General features: G+C 37.2%; 1 protein-coding gene across 1 annotated transcript in view; it reads left to right on the forward strand.

Annotated features, from left to right (window-relative positions):
* The window catches only part of Xrcc4 (X-ray repair cross complementing 4), a 184,573-nt gene that overhangs the window by 4,037 nt on the left and 163,697 nt on the right, over positions 1 to 16,839 (forward strand). The window contains exons 2-3 of the mRNA XM_051172609.1: positions 7,154 to 7,302; positions 15,164 to 15,339. Of these exons, the coding sequence (XP_051028566.1) occupies positions 7,164 to 7,302; positions 15,164 to 15,339 (315 nt within the window). The 5' untranslated portion in view covers positions 7,154 to 7,163. The remainder of the gene's footprint in view (positions 1 to 7,153; positions 7,303 to 15,163; positions 15,340 to 16,839) is intronic.

The raw sequence follows: 16,839 nt of genomic DNA on the forward strand, positions 1-16,839 counted from the left end.
CCACACACAAAAGCAAATACAGTGTAGTGGTTGTGATATAAATTTGCCTTTTTGCCTAAGAATTCTGCATGTCCTTGTTTTTGAAGTTATAAAAATGTGAGAAGGCTTTAAAATCTATCATCATACTTTTGCTTTGAAATTACATTTTCTTTTCCTTTGGTTTAAAAGTAAAGTCTAACAAAATAGTATAAGCAAGAATCTCCTTAGACACTATCAAGAGCTGGTTCTATATGGTAATTTTAATTCTGAATTCCCTTTAGGTATCTGCCTACTTTCCTTAACTAGAGGAATTACTTAAGTAATTGCTTCATTAGAAACATGCGTTTCTCCCCTTCTAATCTGTAAACACAACTCCTTGGCGAAGCTGCAGATTTTGAACACCTGCAGTCCAAAGCAGCTTGAAGAGAAGCCATAACTGACTTTAAGAGAAGGAAAAGAAGCTCAAGTTCAAAATGGTGTTATCAATGATACAGTGTTGTAACTAACTTGAGCTGACCTAAGCGCTGGCTTCTGCACTGCTCCTTATCAGCATCCAAAAGGGCATACAAAATGCTTTGTAAACTAATTAAAAAGTGTCTTGTTTATTCAGAAGCAACTGTGAATGGTATTTGTTCAGCCCAAGATCACATCAATTGCATACTAGCCAACAACGTATTAGTCTTCTAAGAGAGAGGCCATGTATCAAAGACACAAAGTACTAAAGATAAGCTTCTGAATTCTCAACTGTTCTGAGCTCTCAATAAAGCTACTGATGTACAAATTGGGGTGGGACCCAAGTGGTTCCACCTGCAGGCTCCTCTTAGATTCCTGGCTTTGGCCGAGGTGCTGATACTAATGTGTCCTTAGTACTGGTAGGAAACAAAACATGGGCTCTCTTACAGCCCTAATCAGTCAGCATCTCTGAAGAGGATCCCACTCATTTTCTCCAAGTAGCCCCTGGGCAAAACACTGGCTGTCTCTGTTTCCAAGGCTGGGAGGAGCAAAAATAAGGCTGGTTTGCTCTAACTGAATCTTAAAAGAAGTTTTGATTCTCTCATCTGTTTTTGTGGTTGAATCTTGGATATTTTGCATTTGATATTTACTGAGAGGGCAGTAAAGGGATGACTTCTTTAAGGAACTAGTTCAAATGTATATTATGAAGACCTAACTCATGAGGCTCCTGAGGCACACAGTACTTCTAGGATACAGAGTTGTCACATGTGAGTGAGCTTATTATATGTATTACTGAAATATGTTTTACATGTTCTTGCTTCAGCAGCAGGTGTCCTAAAGCTGGAATCACATGTTTCACATATTCCACTACAATTTTAAACCTATGTCTGAAAACAGTACTTCTTTAAAATAAAGTTATCTTAATTTTACGACGTCTCAAATTAATGAGAAACCTGAAAAATAACTGACCTGTTAACAATTCAAATATATTTTTAGAACTGATCTGCATCTTGGCTGTCTTTTGAGAGTTGTTGTACTTAAAACTCTTTATGCTACTGTGAAATAATGACTGATTGACAAGCAGGTGGGATATTGAATTTTAAATGAACTTGTTTCTATATTTAGGAATTTGTTAGTGAATTTAAAAAGCAACGATACAGTCTGTTTTACGGGATGTAAACTGCTGGGTTTTGCTTTAACAATAGCCACGGCTCTGCAAGCACCTATGGGAAGATATTGTGCATGTGAATCTGTGCCCCTGTGTAATGTTTCTCTGAAAGTCTATATAAGCAGAATATGGCATTCTAAAAGTAGTTTTACTTACCTCTTACCTCCAATTAGGCTTCTTTTTCTTTTTGTTTGCTTATTGTTTTTGCGTAAGTGTGTGTTATTGTGTGTGCACCTACTGAAGGCTTAAGGTTAGCCTTGGGTGTCACTCCTCTAGTGCTATTCTGCTGTCTGCATCTTTACTTTTGAGACAAGGTCTTTCAGTAGAAACAGAGGTTTGCTCATTTAACAAGGCTGGTGATGAGCTCCAGAAACCCAGCTGTTTCTGCCATGCTGGTGTGGCTAGCACTCTGCCACTTAAGCTCTCTCCCCATGCACCAAATTAGGATTTGAATCTATATAAAGTCTGTGCTCCTGAATTAGAGATGCAGCTCATTCAGTGGAGTGCTTGCCAAGTACTCAGGTACCATTCGGCTCCTCTAGCACTCCAAAGTACTGGCCGTGATGTCTTATGCTTGTGATTTTAGAACTTGGGCGGTAGAGGCAGGGGGATCAAATCACTTTAAGGTTGTTCTCAGGCACATAGCAAATTCAACTTTGAGGCCAGCTAGAATTCCATGACACCAGGTCTCAAAAGAAGTATTCTTATGAAAACTGTAAACACTGAAAAAAGGTATTGAAGGAGACACTAGAAGATGGGAAGACCTTCATTCATAAAGAAGCAGAAAAGTAACCCACAATAACAATTTTTCATAGAAACAGAAAATGCATTATATTTATGTGCCAATTCAATTAATAAAGAATTCAGAAATATAGCAACACAGCCACAGTCACCTGGTTTCCCACACATGTGCAAGAAGCACACACTGGAGGAAAGACAAGATCGTTAACAAATGGTAATGGGAAAACTGGATGTCTAAGTATAGAAGAATGAAGCTAGGTCTGCGTCTGCCACCCTCCCCCAAACGCAATTCCAAATGGAACAAAGATTTTAATGTAAGGCCTGAAACTCTGAACTGGCTAGGGGAAAAAATAGGAAAAATATTTCACGAAGTAGCTCTAAGTAGGGATTTCTGAAAGTGACTCCAGGATCTTTGAGAGCTGTACCCAACTAAACAACAAAATGAAAAACAACCCAATCACTAAGCGGGTTAATGAGATGAAGGGATAACAAAGGATGATGTACAAGCGACCAGTTAGCACATGAGGAAATGTTCAATATATTTAGCTATCAGGGAAAATGAAATTGACTGTTTTTTTTTTTTTACTTTTTTTCAGTTATACTGAATTATCATAAAGAAAAAATGGTTATGATGGTGCCAGAAAAAAATAAACCTTTATATGCTATTTATGGGATTGTAAATTAGTGAAGACATATGGAAATTGTTGGTTTCTCCAAAAACCTAAAAATAGAATTACCTTATGAATCAGCTATACCAATGCCGTTATATACAGCACAGAGGCTAAAATCACTATTGCACAGAGATATCTGAACATCTGTGCTTTCTGCAGCGCTGTTCACAATGGTCAAATTATAAAATATGCCTAGGAATTTGTCAACAGATGATTATAAGAAAATATGATAATCAGTCATAAAGAAAAAGTTATGTCACTTGCAGGAATGAGTCTTCACTGGAGATCAGCATATTAACTAAAGTATGCCAGACTCAGACAAATATTACAATTTCAGACACGCACACACACACACACACACACACACACACACACACACACACACACGGGAGGGAACGTGAGAGGGAAAGGAGGACATGAAACAGATTCTGACTCTCCTGGTGAAACGACAGGGACTTTCAGAAAGGGGAGAGAGTTAATAAAGTTAATACAACAACCAACCAAGCTTAAGGTAAACTGTAGTTTCCCTCTGCTTACTTGTAATCTTTATGTGCAGTGTAAGGGTATAGTGAAACCTTCATAGGTTTCACACACTGATGAGGAAGGTAGGGTTTTGTACTAGAACTTCCTAATGAGTTCTGCATTCAAAATTGTAAGCTTCAGGTCTCGAATACAACCAAACAGACTGATAAAGAAGAACTTTCATTAGACACAAATAAATTAAAATGCACACAGACACTGTCATTTATGTACACCCATACTGCTACCACTTTAACAGATTAATATTATCTATTAAAAAAGAGAACAAAAAACTAATTATGTGAGTCTCTAACAATGTGTGATTTTTGATGATTTGTTTCAAATACTAGTAACCCACATTTTCTAGCAATTCCTAATTCCACTCTTTTAGAATAAGTAATTTAGTGTAAAGTGTGTTGGCTAGTTGATGTAAAGGCAAACATTCACAAATTAATGAGGCTTTTGGAATTAATTGCTTCTGTGCAAAAAGTACTATAGGAAATAGTTTGAACAACTGAAATATGTGTTATATTTAGTGATTATAATGTCAAGGGTTCAAACTTAAATGTTTTAATTTTTTACATATTTAAGGTGCATATTATTATTATTTCATTTTATATCTTTAGGAAGAATATTTTTCTTCTAGATGTCAGGTAGAAATTACTTTGGTAATTCATTATTTTGAAGGAGTTGTATACTTAATTTTAGACATTTTTCTTTTAATTTTGGATGTTCTCTGGACTCTACACCTTTTCTTATAGACAAACACGCCCTCAAATACAGAAGAGAGAGGCTTATAAAATAACTGTTTGTTTGTGAAGTGAGAACAATATAGGTTCTTTCCATTTTCAAATTAATGGAAGATTTATCACATTATGAGACTCATTTAATATGGTATATTAGTATCAGCTTGAAATTCATGGATTTACCAATTTGCAGTTGGCAAAATTTTTACTCACGTATCAAATATCAATTTACATTTTGAATTTTATAAAATATTGGCATAAAATCTTGAAGCAATTTTATATGGCCTTAAACAAGAGAAATGAGAGCATTCTTTTAGGCTTTCAAATTGGGGAGTAGTATTTTATTTACAAATCCTAGTGTTTTGCCCGTGTCTGTGTATGTAGAGCATGGGCCTGCAGCACCAGAAGAGGTCCAGGAAGGCACAGCTTCCCTAAGACTAGTGATACAGACAGTTGTTAGCCACCATGTAGGTGCTGGGAATTTAACCTGGGTCATCAGCTAAAGCAGCCAGTGCACTTAACTACCTAGCCATCTCTTTAACCTTGTCTCTTAGATTTTAAAGGGTTATCTGGCATGGTTCGTAATTATAGAGGAATTTTTTTTGTAACAGTTTTTTATTGTTTATAATTGTACTTTATTTTTAGTTTTTACTTTTAATGCTATTTTTGTTGCATTATTTAAATTTAAATTTAAATTTTTTGTAGCATCTTTTAGTATTTAGGATGTTTTACTTTTACCTATTTACTATACATTTGAGGGTAGGTAATGTGTGTGTGTGTGTGTGTGTGTGTGTGTGTGTGTGTGTGTGTTTGTGTGTGTGTGTGTGTGCTCGTGCAGTGGTATGTGTGAGATTCAGAGAACAATTTTCAGGGGTCTTGCTTCTCCCCCTGTGTCACATGGGTATCCAGGAGCCAACCCAGATCATCAGGATTGGTGGCAGGCACTATTATCTACTGCGGAGACATCTTATTGGCCTATTAAGCTCATTTTAATGGAGCACATTCAACCCAGAAGTAAAGGGCGATAGCTAAAACACAATTACTTCATCCAAACTAAATAATTTGTATCTTAACCTCATCCAGTAAGATTCAAGAATATCCAGCCCAAGTGATTTACCAGAACAATCACTATGAATTCATTGCAAAAGAATCTCTAAGCCTAAATATTGATACTAAGATCACTATGTCTGAGTTTCTCTTTCAATCCCCTTCCACAAAACCCCACGTGACCACATATCCACGTGCACTCCTATCCACATTCATGCATAGCCACATGCACACATATCCCTGTAGGAAGAGTTAGGTGGGTGTGGCCAAGAACACTCCTGGTTGATTCTGGTGACTCTTGGATGGAGGTAGGAATGGGGTAATGGAGTAGTATTGGTGATTGATGTCTTGTTGGGCCTTTTATCCAATGGCGGTCTTCAAAGGTGTGGTCCTGAGCTTGTGCTGATCAACATTTTATGTAAGTCATTGGAACCCTTAAATGGCAGCTTTTCAAAATTTTTAGTGACAAAGTCACAATGAATTTATAAATATATTAGATCAAAAAAAAACCCAAACAAACCATATAGTCAATGTAATTTCAACAACTGAAATACAAAATTTTACTTCTGCAAAAATATCAAGAATCGATATCAAAAACTGTATACATAGGCTGGAGTAAGTTGTGATTCAGTAAATAAAATTTGTTGAGAAATTTAGGCTGATAACAAATTCAGATAGTCATATGGATTAAAGATCTACATTTAAGAGGATGTTTTGTTATAATACATGATAAAATCTAGCGATCCACACTTTATATTGCAAAACTCACAATAGTGACCAAAATATTCACATTTTGATGAGTTATTTTGGTGAAATATACTTCATTAAAATTACGGTATTTTCAACATTATGAGAAAATAAAACTCACAGTATAGGAAAAAGGATACTTACTTAAAATAGACAAGAAACCATGAACAAATAGAAATGAAAACAAATCAGTAAGAAAAAAGAAACCAAATGGAAATATTGCCAAGGTGGAGGATGGGAGTATGTTCACATTTCATAAGTATTTGTAAAGACTGCAACACCTGTTACTTATCAGGGGATGTGAAGTAAAATCACAGTGTGATGCTAGAATTTGTCCACCAATGTGCCTACCATGAACCAAAAAGGAAATAATTGTTTGGGACTCTCATACATCAGTCAGTTTGGAACAACTTTTTAAAGGAACTTGACTGTCTAGTACCCAAACTGAACATGTGATATCTTCTGCTTCTGTAGTTGTATTTCCAGGAATCAGCTTCCCCTGCCCCATTCCCTACAAAAACATTGTAGCAGTGTTTGTATGGCAACAGTGTTCGTAGTCAGTCAAGAGTTGGAAAGTTCCAAATATTTGTCACTAGGGAAACAGAAGAATAAATTATATCTATGTAATAATTAATGTTCTGAATGATTTATAACTTTGAAATATGGTTATTCAAAGAAAGCATTTCCTTTGCTAGAGGGAGGAAGGGAGGTAAAGAGGGATAGAGGGAGGGAGGTAGGAGAGAGAGAGAGAGAGAGAGAGAGAGAGAGAGAGAGAGAGAGAAAAGGGAAGACAGACAGAGATATAGGAACATAAAATTTACTCCTGTTGCTATAGTGATTTTATTTAGCCCATCAGTTCAGCCAATTATTTGTCCTTTATGGGCTTCTGCTTTGCTCATCTATAAACTCTGTGAGTCATTATTGAGCAAACCTATGACTTACTGAGTTCAGTGGTTGGCTCTTATACAGCCCTTTACTTTTATTTCTTTGGAGTCTGTGCAGCTGAAAGACAAGCATAAAAGTTATCATCATTTGATAATCGTAGCCTCCTTTTAAATAGTCATTTTGTTCTTTCATTACAGGGAGCCAGAAATGGAAAGGAAAGTAAGCAGAATCTGTCTTGCCTCTGAACCTGATGTAACTTATTTTCTGCAAGTGTCCTGGGAGAGAGCAGTAGGATCTGGCTTTGTGATTACACTCACTGATGGCCATTCAGCTTGGACTGCGCCAGGTAATCTTGACAGCAGATGCGTTTGAAGTAAAAATTAAATAATGTCCTACTCCTTAGTCCTCAGGGACTCTTCAAGTTAAAATGTTTCCTTATAGACGCAGGTAACATCAACACTCAATTTTCTATGTTACGCATTTCCAATTCACATGTAGGTCTGTTATACTCGGTGCTATTTTCTAGAATGGGCACTGTGTATAGCAGCTAATTCTGCTTGCTATATCTGCTTTCCTGGTTGGACCTAGCCATAGTTTTATAAAAAGTCTCTTCACAGACAACATAAACAGCACTTTATAAAATATTTACCTCCTCTTGGAGCCTGAGAAGACTGGGAGTGAGAGGAAGTAGATTGGTGGGGCCAGGAGATTCTGTTGGATTGTAGGCGTGGAGTCTCCAGCTTTGCTTTGACCTTATCTACTTGTATGGCTTGCATTTCTTTTGAGTGGGCAAGTACTGCACTTTAAAAGAAACAACACAGAGGCACAGCCTAACACTGTAATGCAAGGGTTACAGTTTTATGTTGGAATTGAGCTGTTTTATCATAAAGACATTTTTGTAAGAAGTTTCGACTGATCTTTTGAGCTGTGAATGGCTTTCAAGTCAAATATAAAGAATAAGGCAGGGGCACATCACTATGTAGTAGATAGTGTGTCAGTCTCAGATTATGGCAGGTATAAAGGTAAAAAATTACAGTTACCTTGTTTTCATATACCAAAGCTTTACTTTTTAAAAGTATTTTAACAAAATAACCTCTTTTTGTAGTTACATAACACAATTATTTCTACTGTTGTAAATGGTTACTAGATGAAAATTGAGTTCATTTATATACTATTTATATATTCTAACAAAGTTTCCCTCAGATTTATCACTATAGCTATTTCCTCTGCAATTAAAATCCATCATGAAATTTTGTTTCACTCTGGTTTGGTACAAACCCAGCACAATCAAAATGAGCTCAAAGTTACAGTTGTCTTCATTTGTTTTTCATGGCATCAAAAGAGGGATGTTTGCATTTGTATTCTAGGAAAACAAAGGGATTTTGAGGACAGTGTGTGCAGTACTCCTCATGTTAACCATTTAAGATGTAAATTTCTCTGTGAGAAGTATCAGGTGCCAACTGCGTCTGGCAGGGGAGCAGTGAAGGGAGATTTGTGTGCTAGCGCTATGGCGTGAGTATGCTCACGTGACAGCTCTTGTTGAAAAATGTAGACTGTATATGGCTAAAACCATGGTAATGGCTCAGTATAGACCTTTGTTGAGGGAGTGGACTGAGAAAACTTTATTTAAACATACATACATATACACACATGATATTAACAATAATTAGAGAAGAGAGATTTTAGTATATAAAACTAGTTAGAAAAAAAATGAATGGATTGCTACACAGCACATTTGTAGATGTATCTACTTACATTACACATTTATCATGAATTCAATGCAGTCTTCATTTTGTTCTGTAACTAATAAAATTTATTAAAAGAAAAATGTGATACAAGATTTCTTTCTGTACTCCCTGGTGGCTTGTTAACATTTTGAGTTCTTTTAGTGACTGTATTTCATGGATGGAATTTTATAGTGCAGTCTGTAATGACTTTATTTTCAAAATTATCCAATGGAGTTTTAGATTTTGTATTTATTTTATGTTATGCCTTGCACTATATATTTATTTTTCTTGTTTAAATATTATGGTAAATATGTAATCAAATATTAAAATGTATCTTTTATTTAAGGCTTATGACATACATGTTGTGTGGTAGCTTACAGACATTACACAATTAAGAATATTGAAACAATTAAATAAATGAAACATGAAAATAGATTTCCTTCCTATACCTCTTCCTGTGCTTTAGTTCTTGTTGTTCAACTTTTTGATTGCTGTAACCTTCAATTATGGATAATTTTTACTCTTTTCATTTAAATGGAGAGGATGTGAGGTTTGGTTTAATCTCCCACACACTAAGCTTGTTGATTTCTTTCCCATTAGCAATGCTTTATCTAATGAATGTTTGGGGACCTAATTATCATGTGGCCTGTCATCAATCACTTCTGTATTACAGAGTGTTATGTCATAGGGTTAATTCACAAAGTGGGTCAATGATTGATGATCACTAGGTGCCTTGTGAAATAATAGCTTTTGGTAGCAGGAAACATATCACCTATCTGTGGGTGTCTTTAAGTATATTGGAGAGTAATTCAAGCCTTACTAATGTTTTACTATCAAAAATTTAGGTTTCTGTATAATTTTGCAAACCATATCTAAGTACCATTATAGAACTCACAGGAAAGGCCTCTGTGTAAGTAGGTCTCTGATGTGATGCTACCCATATTCCTAATGGCATAAGGTATCTTCAGTTCTCTGCTACAGGTTAGGAGGAATCTGTGCAGTTTTTCCTTAAACTTAGGAATGTTCTTTCAGGGTATTTTTTACCAAGCTACAAATAATATCAAAATGATGTTTTCTGAGTTCCTGCTAGTCTATGAATAGTTCCTCAATTTTATGTGCTCGTTTGTCCCCTCACCTTTTTTAAAATGAATTTTTAAATATTTTTACATATATATTTATATTATTACACCTATAAAATAAACTGCATACAGGAAGAACCACAGAATACTCACAAATTACTTTCCTGTTTCATTCCTAGTGTATTGGCTGTTTGTATTTTGTCTCCTCACCTTTCAATGAAGTGGTTCAGCTTTATTGTGGATGATTTTTATTGTTACCACATTTTCATTTCAGCAATTTTAAGTTTAGAGTAATGAATGCATGCATCTGTGCAGTTGTTCTTAGCATGAAAATAAGCTGATAAACAAGGTTTTTTTTCCAAAGTTGGGGTTTGGAGTAGACAATGAGAATTTCGTGTTTCCTTTAAATAGGAAATGTTTGCTCAAGCTTTTAAAAACAGATTCCTTTTTCACATGTTTTTTTTTGTTATGTTGAATTTTTAAAAATTTAATTCACATTTTTAATACGTTTTTTCCACGAGTCCTGTGTTTATATCATTTCCACACATGCTCTTCTAACTCCAATTCCTCCTATGCTTTTCTCACTCTCTCTCTCTCAAATTCATGTCCTTTTCCTTATGTTTCCATATGTATATATTAATTTGTGTCTATATAAATACAGTCTGCTGAGTCTATTTGGTATAGCTCATATGTATGTGGTTTTAGGACTGACCACTTCTGGTTGGAAACCTATCAGGGACTGGGGAAATGATTCTTCCTTTGCCAGCAGCCCTAAATTGTGTGTTGCTCTTCATCTAGGAATAGAGACTTCTGAGGTTCCTTCCATCCAGGTTGGATGTCAGCTGGTATTGCTGTTACGTAGGTTGTCTTTAAGCAGCTGTGTTGAGGTTTCATGGGTGTTGCTTCCTGGTGATATATAGAAGACACTCTCTCCAGCAAACACCCAGGTTTTCTTGTTCTTAATATTTTCTGTTCCTTCTTCCCTGATGTTCTCTGAGCCTAAGTTGTAGAGAGTGTTGTAGATGTGTCATTGGAATTGAGCACACTACAGTCACTTGTTTTCTGTATTCTGACCAATTGTAGATTTCTTTATTACTCTCTGTCTTCTAGAAAAAGAAGCCTCTTTGATGAAAGGTATTTATAAGGCAAATACAGGCATTGTGTCAATGAGGAAATCCCAGTGTTGACAAGGTTCTGAGGAAAGGAGAACCCCCATTCAATTTGGTGGAAATACGACTTGGTACCATCATAATGGAGCATGCTCAAAAATGTAAAAATAGGTCTCCCACATGACCCAACTATACCATTCCTTAACATATGTACAAAGGACTTCATATCCTACTCCATAGATACTTGCTAAGCCATGGTCATTGCTGCTCAATTAAAAATAATTAGAAAATGGATACAAAATGAATTTCCTTCAGCTGATTAATGATAAGTGAAAATGTGCATGTATACAATATAATTATATCCAGCTGTAAAAAACCCCAGTGAAATATGTAAATAAATATATGGAATTAAAAAAATATTATACTGAGTGAGGTAACTAGATCTAGAAGTACAAATGCTATGTGTTCACACTTACTATGGGTCCTAGTTCTGTATCCTTAGATGTGAGCATGTATCCTGGAGTAAGAACAGACATGTAATAAAGGGCCACGGGGCTAGAAAGACAAGGGAGATAGTCGGACACAGTGCTATGAAGAATGAAATAGATAAAAACATGGGAAGAGGAGTGATAGCAGTTCATTTAATATATATAAATAACTATATAACAAAACAATATTTAATATATTAATAATATATATCAATATATAATATATATTAAATGAACTGCTATCACTTGGGGTGATATTGTCCCCCACCAAGAGCTATAGACAATTTAACAAAACGTCCAGTGCCAGGCATGAGAAATTTCTCTTCAAATGGTTGGTCAGGAGTTGACTAGACTCCCAACATAACGTAGGGTACTGAAGGTCCTGTGTAAGCCCACCCCCAGCCCCTTCAGAGGAGAGCATGCCTTCCAGGATATCCATTGAACCCAGCATAAGAAGATAAGACTGGGCACAAACCTTCATATCAAGGCTTGGTGGGGCAACCCAGTAGGAGGAAAAGGGTCCCAAGAGCAGATGAAAGAGAGACACCATTACTCCCACTGTTAGGAGTCCCACAAAATCCCCAAGCCAAACACCACAACTTGTATTCTGAGGACTTAGTGCAGAGCCGTGCATGTGCCATACTTGCTGCCTCAGTCTCTGTGAGCCCCTATGAACCCTGCTTAGTTTATTCTGCGGGCCATAGTCTCCTGGTGTCCTCAGCCACCCTGGCTCCTAGAATTCTTCCTCCCACTCTTTCACAGAGTTCTTTGAGACCCAGTGGGATGGACCCAATGGAGAGCCCCATTTTGGGCTCTCTCTCCACTTAATGTTTGGCTGTAGGTCTCTGCATATGCTCCCATCAGCCTCTCTGATGCCAGTTGGGCTAGGCAGCAATCTTTGCATATATAAGAATATCATTAGGAATCATTTCATTTTTTTTTCCCTAACAAAAGTCTCTGGGCTAGTTGAGACCCCCATGTGGTTATTATTTCAGTGTTGATTTTTCTTATTTCTTTATATATTATGGGTACTAATTCTCTATGTGATGAATTTCTTGCAAAGGCTTTTTCTCATTCCCCAATTTTTCTTTTCTATGAAGAAGCTCTCTAATTTTGTTACTGCCCTTACAATTCTTGCAGTTGTGTCTTAAACTACTGGAGCCCTGTTCAGAAATTCCTGTCTAAGCCTGTATTTCGAAGTGGTTTCTCTATGTATTCCTCTAGCAGTTTCACTTTTTTTGTTCCGATTTGAATATATTTTTGTTATTTTTGTGGGTGTGAGAGAGGAATCTAGTTCACACTTGTACATGTGAATATCTGGTTTCCTAAGCACGGTATGTTGAGGATCCAATGGTTAGAATATTTTTAACTTACTATGTTTTTGCTGCATGGTTTTAGTCTTCCTCTCTAAGTGTTCATGCAATTATATTAAACATAAGAAGTTTTTACTAGGCCCTGGTCTTAGACAGAGAACCATAGGCAATTACGGGATGCTGAGAGCCGGGGAAGCAATACCCTCAGGATGATTACCACATTTGGTTATCTAATACTAAGCAGCTTTCTGTAAAATCATTTACATGCAAAGAACATTATACACACTGAGCAGGTTGTATTTATATATTTAGGAATGTGTGTGTGTTTATAGCAGCAATTAAAGAAAAAGAGCTATGAATCTGAGTGAGATAAGGAAGGTAGTTTCAAGGTGCTGGAGGGAGGAAATGGAAGGGGGTTCATTATGTCATTACATTATAACTTCAAACATATATTAACTACAGCAAAGATAACAGACTGAAGGCTGGCACACATGTATTTGACACACATGTATTTCTTTTACTCACAAGGCTGAGGCAGGTGTCAAATGGATACTTGGAAACTGTAGCTTACACACACACACACACACACACACACACACACACACACACACACACACAAATCCTAAAACAGAATATCAGAGCTAGTCATATTTGTGACTGTAATTATGCTGCCTGAGTGGGGAGAAGGTGAGTTTCCAGGTTCCTGAAGTGTTTAGACCTATACTTGTACGCTGAAGAAGCAACTGGCAGTTTTCCCTGTTAATGACACCACCCTGAAAACACTTGCCAGCCGTGGAAGCTGCCCCAGCAGCTAAAGTGCTTGTTGATTACACATGAGGATCTGTGGCCTGGCTTCTAGCACCCATGTGGAAAGCTGTAGCATCACACAGCAGAAACGCTGGTACTTAGGGATAGACAGGAGGATTCTCATTGAGTCAGGCTGAATGGCAGATCCTGTCTCAGAGACTAGCTGGCGTGATGAGCAGGCGAGCACAGGAACCTGCACAGAATGAATGAATGGGTGACTGCCTTTTACATCTCTATCCCTGTTTTACTTCTGAATGATAGTTGAAACCAGCTCTTAATTATATATATATATATAAAACAATAAAGAAAAGATTTAACCTACAAAGGCTCCAAGAAATGCAATCATCAGTCTTTGCTCAAGACTGCTTCTGTCCAGAAGCAAACCAGACAGAACTAGTGTGGTTATTGTTTAAATTTTGCTGCGGTTGCCATGTTGTTGAGATTTTGTGAGTGCAGCATTTTGTCTGCAAGACTGTCTCACATAAGCTGTACCCCTTTCTCTCAGTCTACCTTCTGTAAATGGTGTTTTCTGAGCCTTGGAGGAGGGGTTATATTGTAGGTGTATTAGCTGGGGCTGAGGACCCTAAAGGCACTCATTTTCTGCAGTTTTACTAGTTGTGAGTTGTTGTAGGAGCCTCCGTTTACTGCAGAATGAAGCTTCATTGGTGAGGGATGAGAACTTCACTTATCTTTGAGAATAAGGAAAGGCATTTAACATACTGCTAGAAGCTATATTGGTTTACAGAAATGGAGTAGTTTGTCCTACTGTAGGGTCTTGTGTCCTCTCCAGCCACTGAGGGCTAGGTTAACAGTACCGAGCTTCAATTCCTGCCTATTGAGTACACTTGAAGTCCAATTAGATGGCCGTTGGTTTTTCCCAAGGTCAAAATAGCACTATAGCACCTGTAAGGCTGTCTTGGAAAGCCAATTATTGCTTTGCATTGCAGGCTTTATAGTGGTGCAGAACTATTGACTACACTTGTCTTTTGTCAGGTTGCATAGCACTTGCTGATATTATGAGCATTAGCCTTCAGAGGGAAAGCCTCCCCGGAAGGACTGTTTTGGAAGTTTATGTTATCCTCAGCAATAGCATCTTATTCTGAAGTTGTAGCCGTGTAGCCAAGGACAATAGGAATGTCTCATACTGTTTGGTGGATTTCCAGGCCTCTTGACAAACAACTTGGAGTTCTCCTTGCCTGCACTGGGGTGTTTAAGTAATATATGATTCTTTTTGGGGGCACTATCACACATATGACATAAAATCCATTCAGTGCACACACATGCCCACACACTCACACACGCACACACTTCCTAGCTCTGAACACTTAGATTTGACTACATAGGCTGGCATAGCTGCAGAAGCTGGGAAAGTTGAGGGGACAGTGGTTGGAGAGGAAGAGAAGGAACTGAATAGATGGGGTTGTAGGACACAGCGACTTCCGAAGAGCAAAGGGGAAAAGCATGGGTGCTTAAGTGGAGGAAGGGAGGGAGTACAGTAGAGCGGGGGCAGTGGGGGGAGAGATAAACAGCACTGACAGCATTTGAAAAAGCCACAGGGAAACATTGCGATTTTATTATTATTTTTTTAATTTATGTTACATTTGATAAAGTAGTAGTAACAGCTGACTGCATACTTTCTAATAGAAACATTTTATTTCATCACTTTTATTCATCTCTGTGACAGTTTCTGAATCAGATATTTCCCAGGAAGCTGATGACATGGCTATGGAAAAAGAAAAATATGTTGATGAGCTGAGAAGAGCACTGGTGTCAGGACCAGAGGCAGCCGACACGTACAAGTTCGTCTTTTCTAAAGAGTCTTGTCATTTCTCCATTGAGAAAGAACTGAAAGATGTTTCAGTAAGTAAGCTTTCCACCAACTTGTTTGCCTTGATGGATTTCTTTCACATTTAAGTAGCGGCCCTGTCGTTCTTGGAACCCCACTGACATACCAAGACATTATTTGGTCTCCTCATTAGCATGCTTCAGTTTTTATAAAAGAGTATAAAATTTTTATAAAAGAAATCATATATATTTAAGAGGTGTTTCTGTGTACATGCACTTATTTGTGAGTATGTGTCTCTGTATGTGCATGAGAGGGAGGGATAGAAGGAGTAAGGTATGTATACACACACACATATATGTATATGTGTGTGTGTATATATATATATATATATACACACAGAGAGAGAGAGAGAGAGAGAGAGAGAGAGAGAGAGAGAGAGAGAGAGAGAGAGAGAGAGAGAGAGAGAGAGAGAGAGAGAGAGAGGAGGAGAGAGAGAGAGGGAGAGAGAGAGAGAGAGAGAGAGAGAGAGAGAGAGAGAGAGAGAGAGCGCGCGCACGCGCTGTGTCATATGCATCATGGTCAGAGGCCTCTGTTTGCCCTTTAGCCTTGTTCGCATGTACTTTTATCTACTGAGCCATCTCCCCAGCTCACAGTGCTTCAGATTTAAAGTTCATGACACATTTCTTTTACTACAGTGTGGAAAGTAAATAATAGAAAATTTATTTACTCTTAAATATTTAAAACATTTTAAGGATTATAGTTAATTTACATGAACGAGCCATTTTGAAAGATTGAGGTCAAGACTTTTAGACATATTCAACCTGTTTTTCCCAACATAAGAATGGGAAAACAGTTTTAGAAAGAAAACAATAAATTTACTTTTGCCTGTTAATAACTAATTTTCTTTCTCAGAGTAAATTTGAAATTTTTCTTATTATATTAGTTCACATTAGCTGTAATGCATTTTTATTATGTTCAAATTATTAAATTAATAATTTGAAAATAGGTGAAGATTTGAACTGACAACTGCAATTTAGTATCATGTTCTTTCTGTGATCCAAGCTCAGTGACATGATATTAAACACAGTACAACTGCTGCTTTTCCTATTCAGCAGGCATGTGTTTAGACAGCTAGTGTTATTTGCACTAACACATGCCTGGTTAGTGTGGAGCTCTTGGTGCCTGTGCTGTGGTGCAATGCTGGGGCTCCACAGGTGCAGTGCTGGAGCACTTGCCCTGCCTGTAATTGATGGGCGTCATCGAGCTCTGCTGATTCTGTGAAGAAAAACTTCTAATTCCTCATGACGCCCATCATTTACAGTTGGCTTGCTATATGTCTGAAATTGTGGACTGGCAGTAACCTAGACAATTTCTTCCTTTCTACCCTGACATTAATCACTCTTTGTCAAAACCAAGGCCTTGAATACTGTCCTTTCAACTGATTTTTACTACTGATTAAACAACATAAAAGTAGCCTGGAATGCACAGGAGTAGTGAGGCTTAGACAAATTGCCTTCAACTATCACATTTCAAATGAAGTGGTTGTCCTCGTGTTTATTTGTTGTTTCTGTGTT

The sequence above is a fragment of the Acomys russatus genome, chromosome 30 (genome assembly GCF_903995435.1).
Source record: "Acomys russatus chromosome 30, mAcoRus1.1, whole genome shotgun sequence".
NCBI lineage: Eukaryota > Metazoa > Chordata > Mammalia > Rodentia > Muridae > Acomys > Acomys russatus.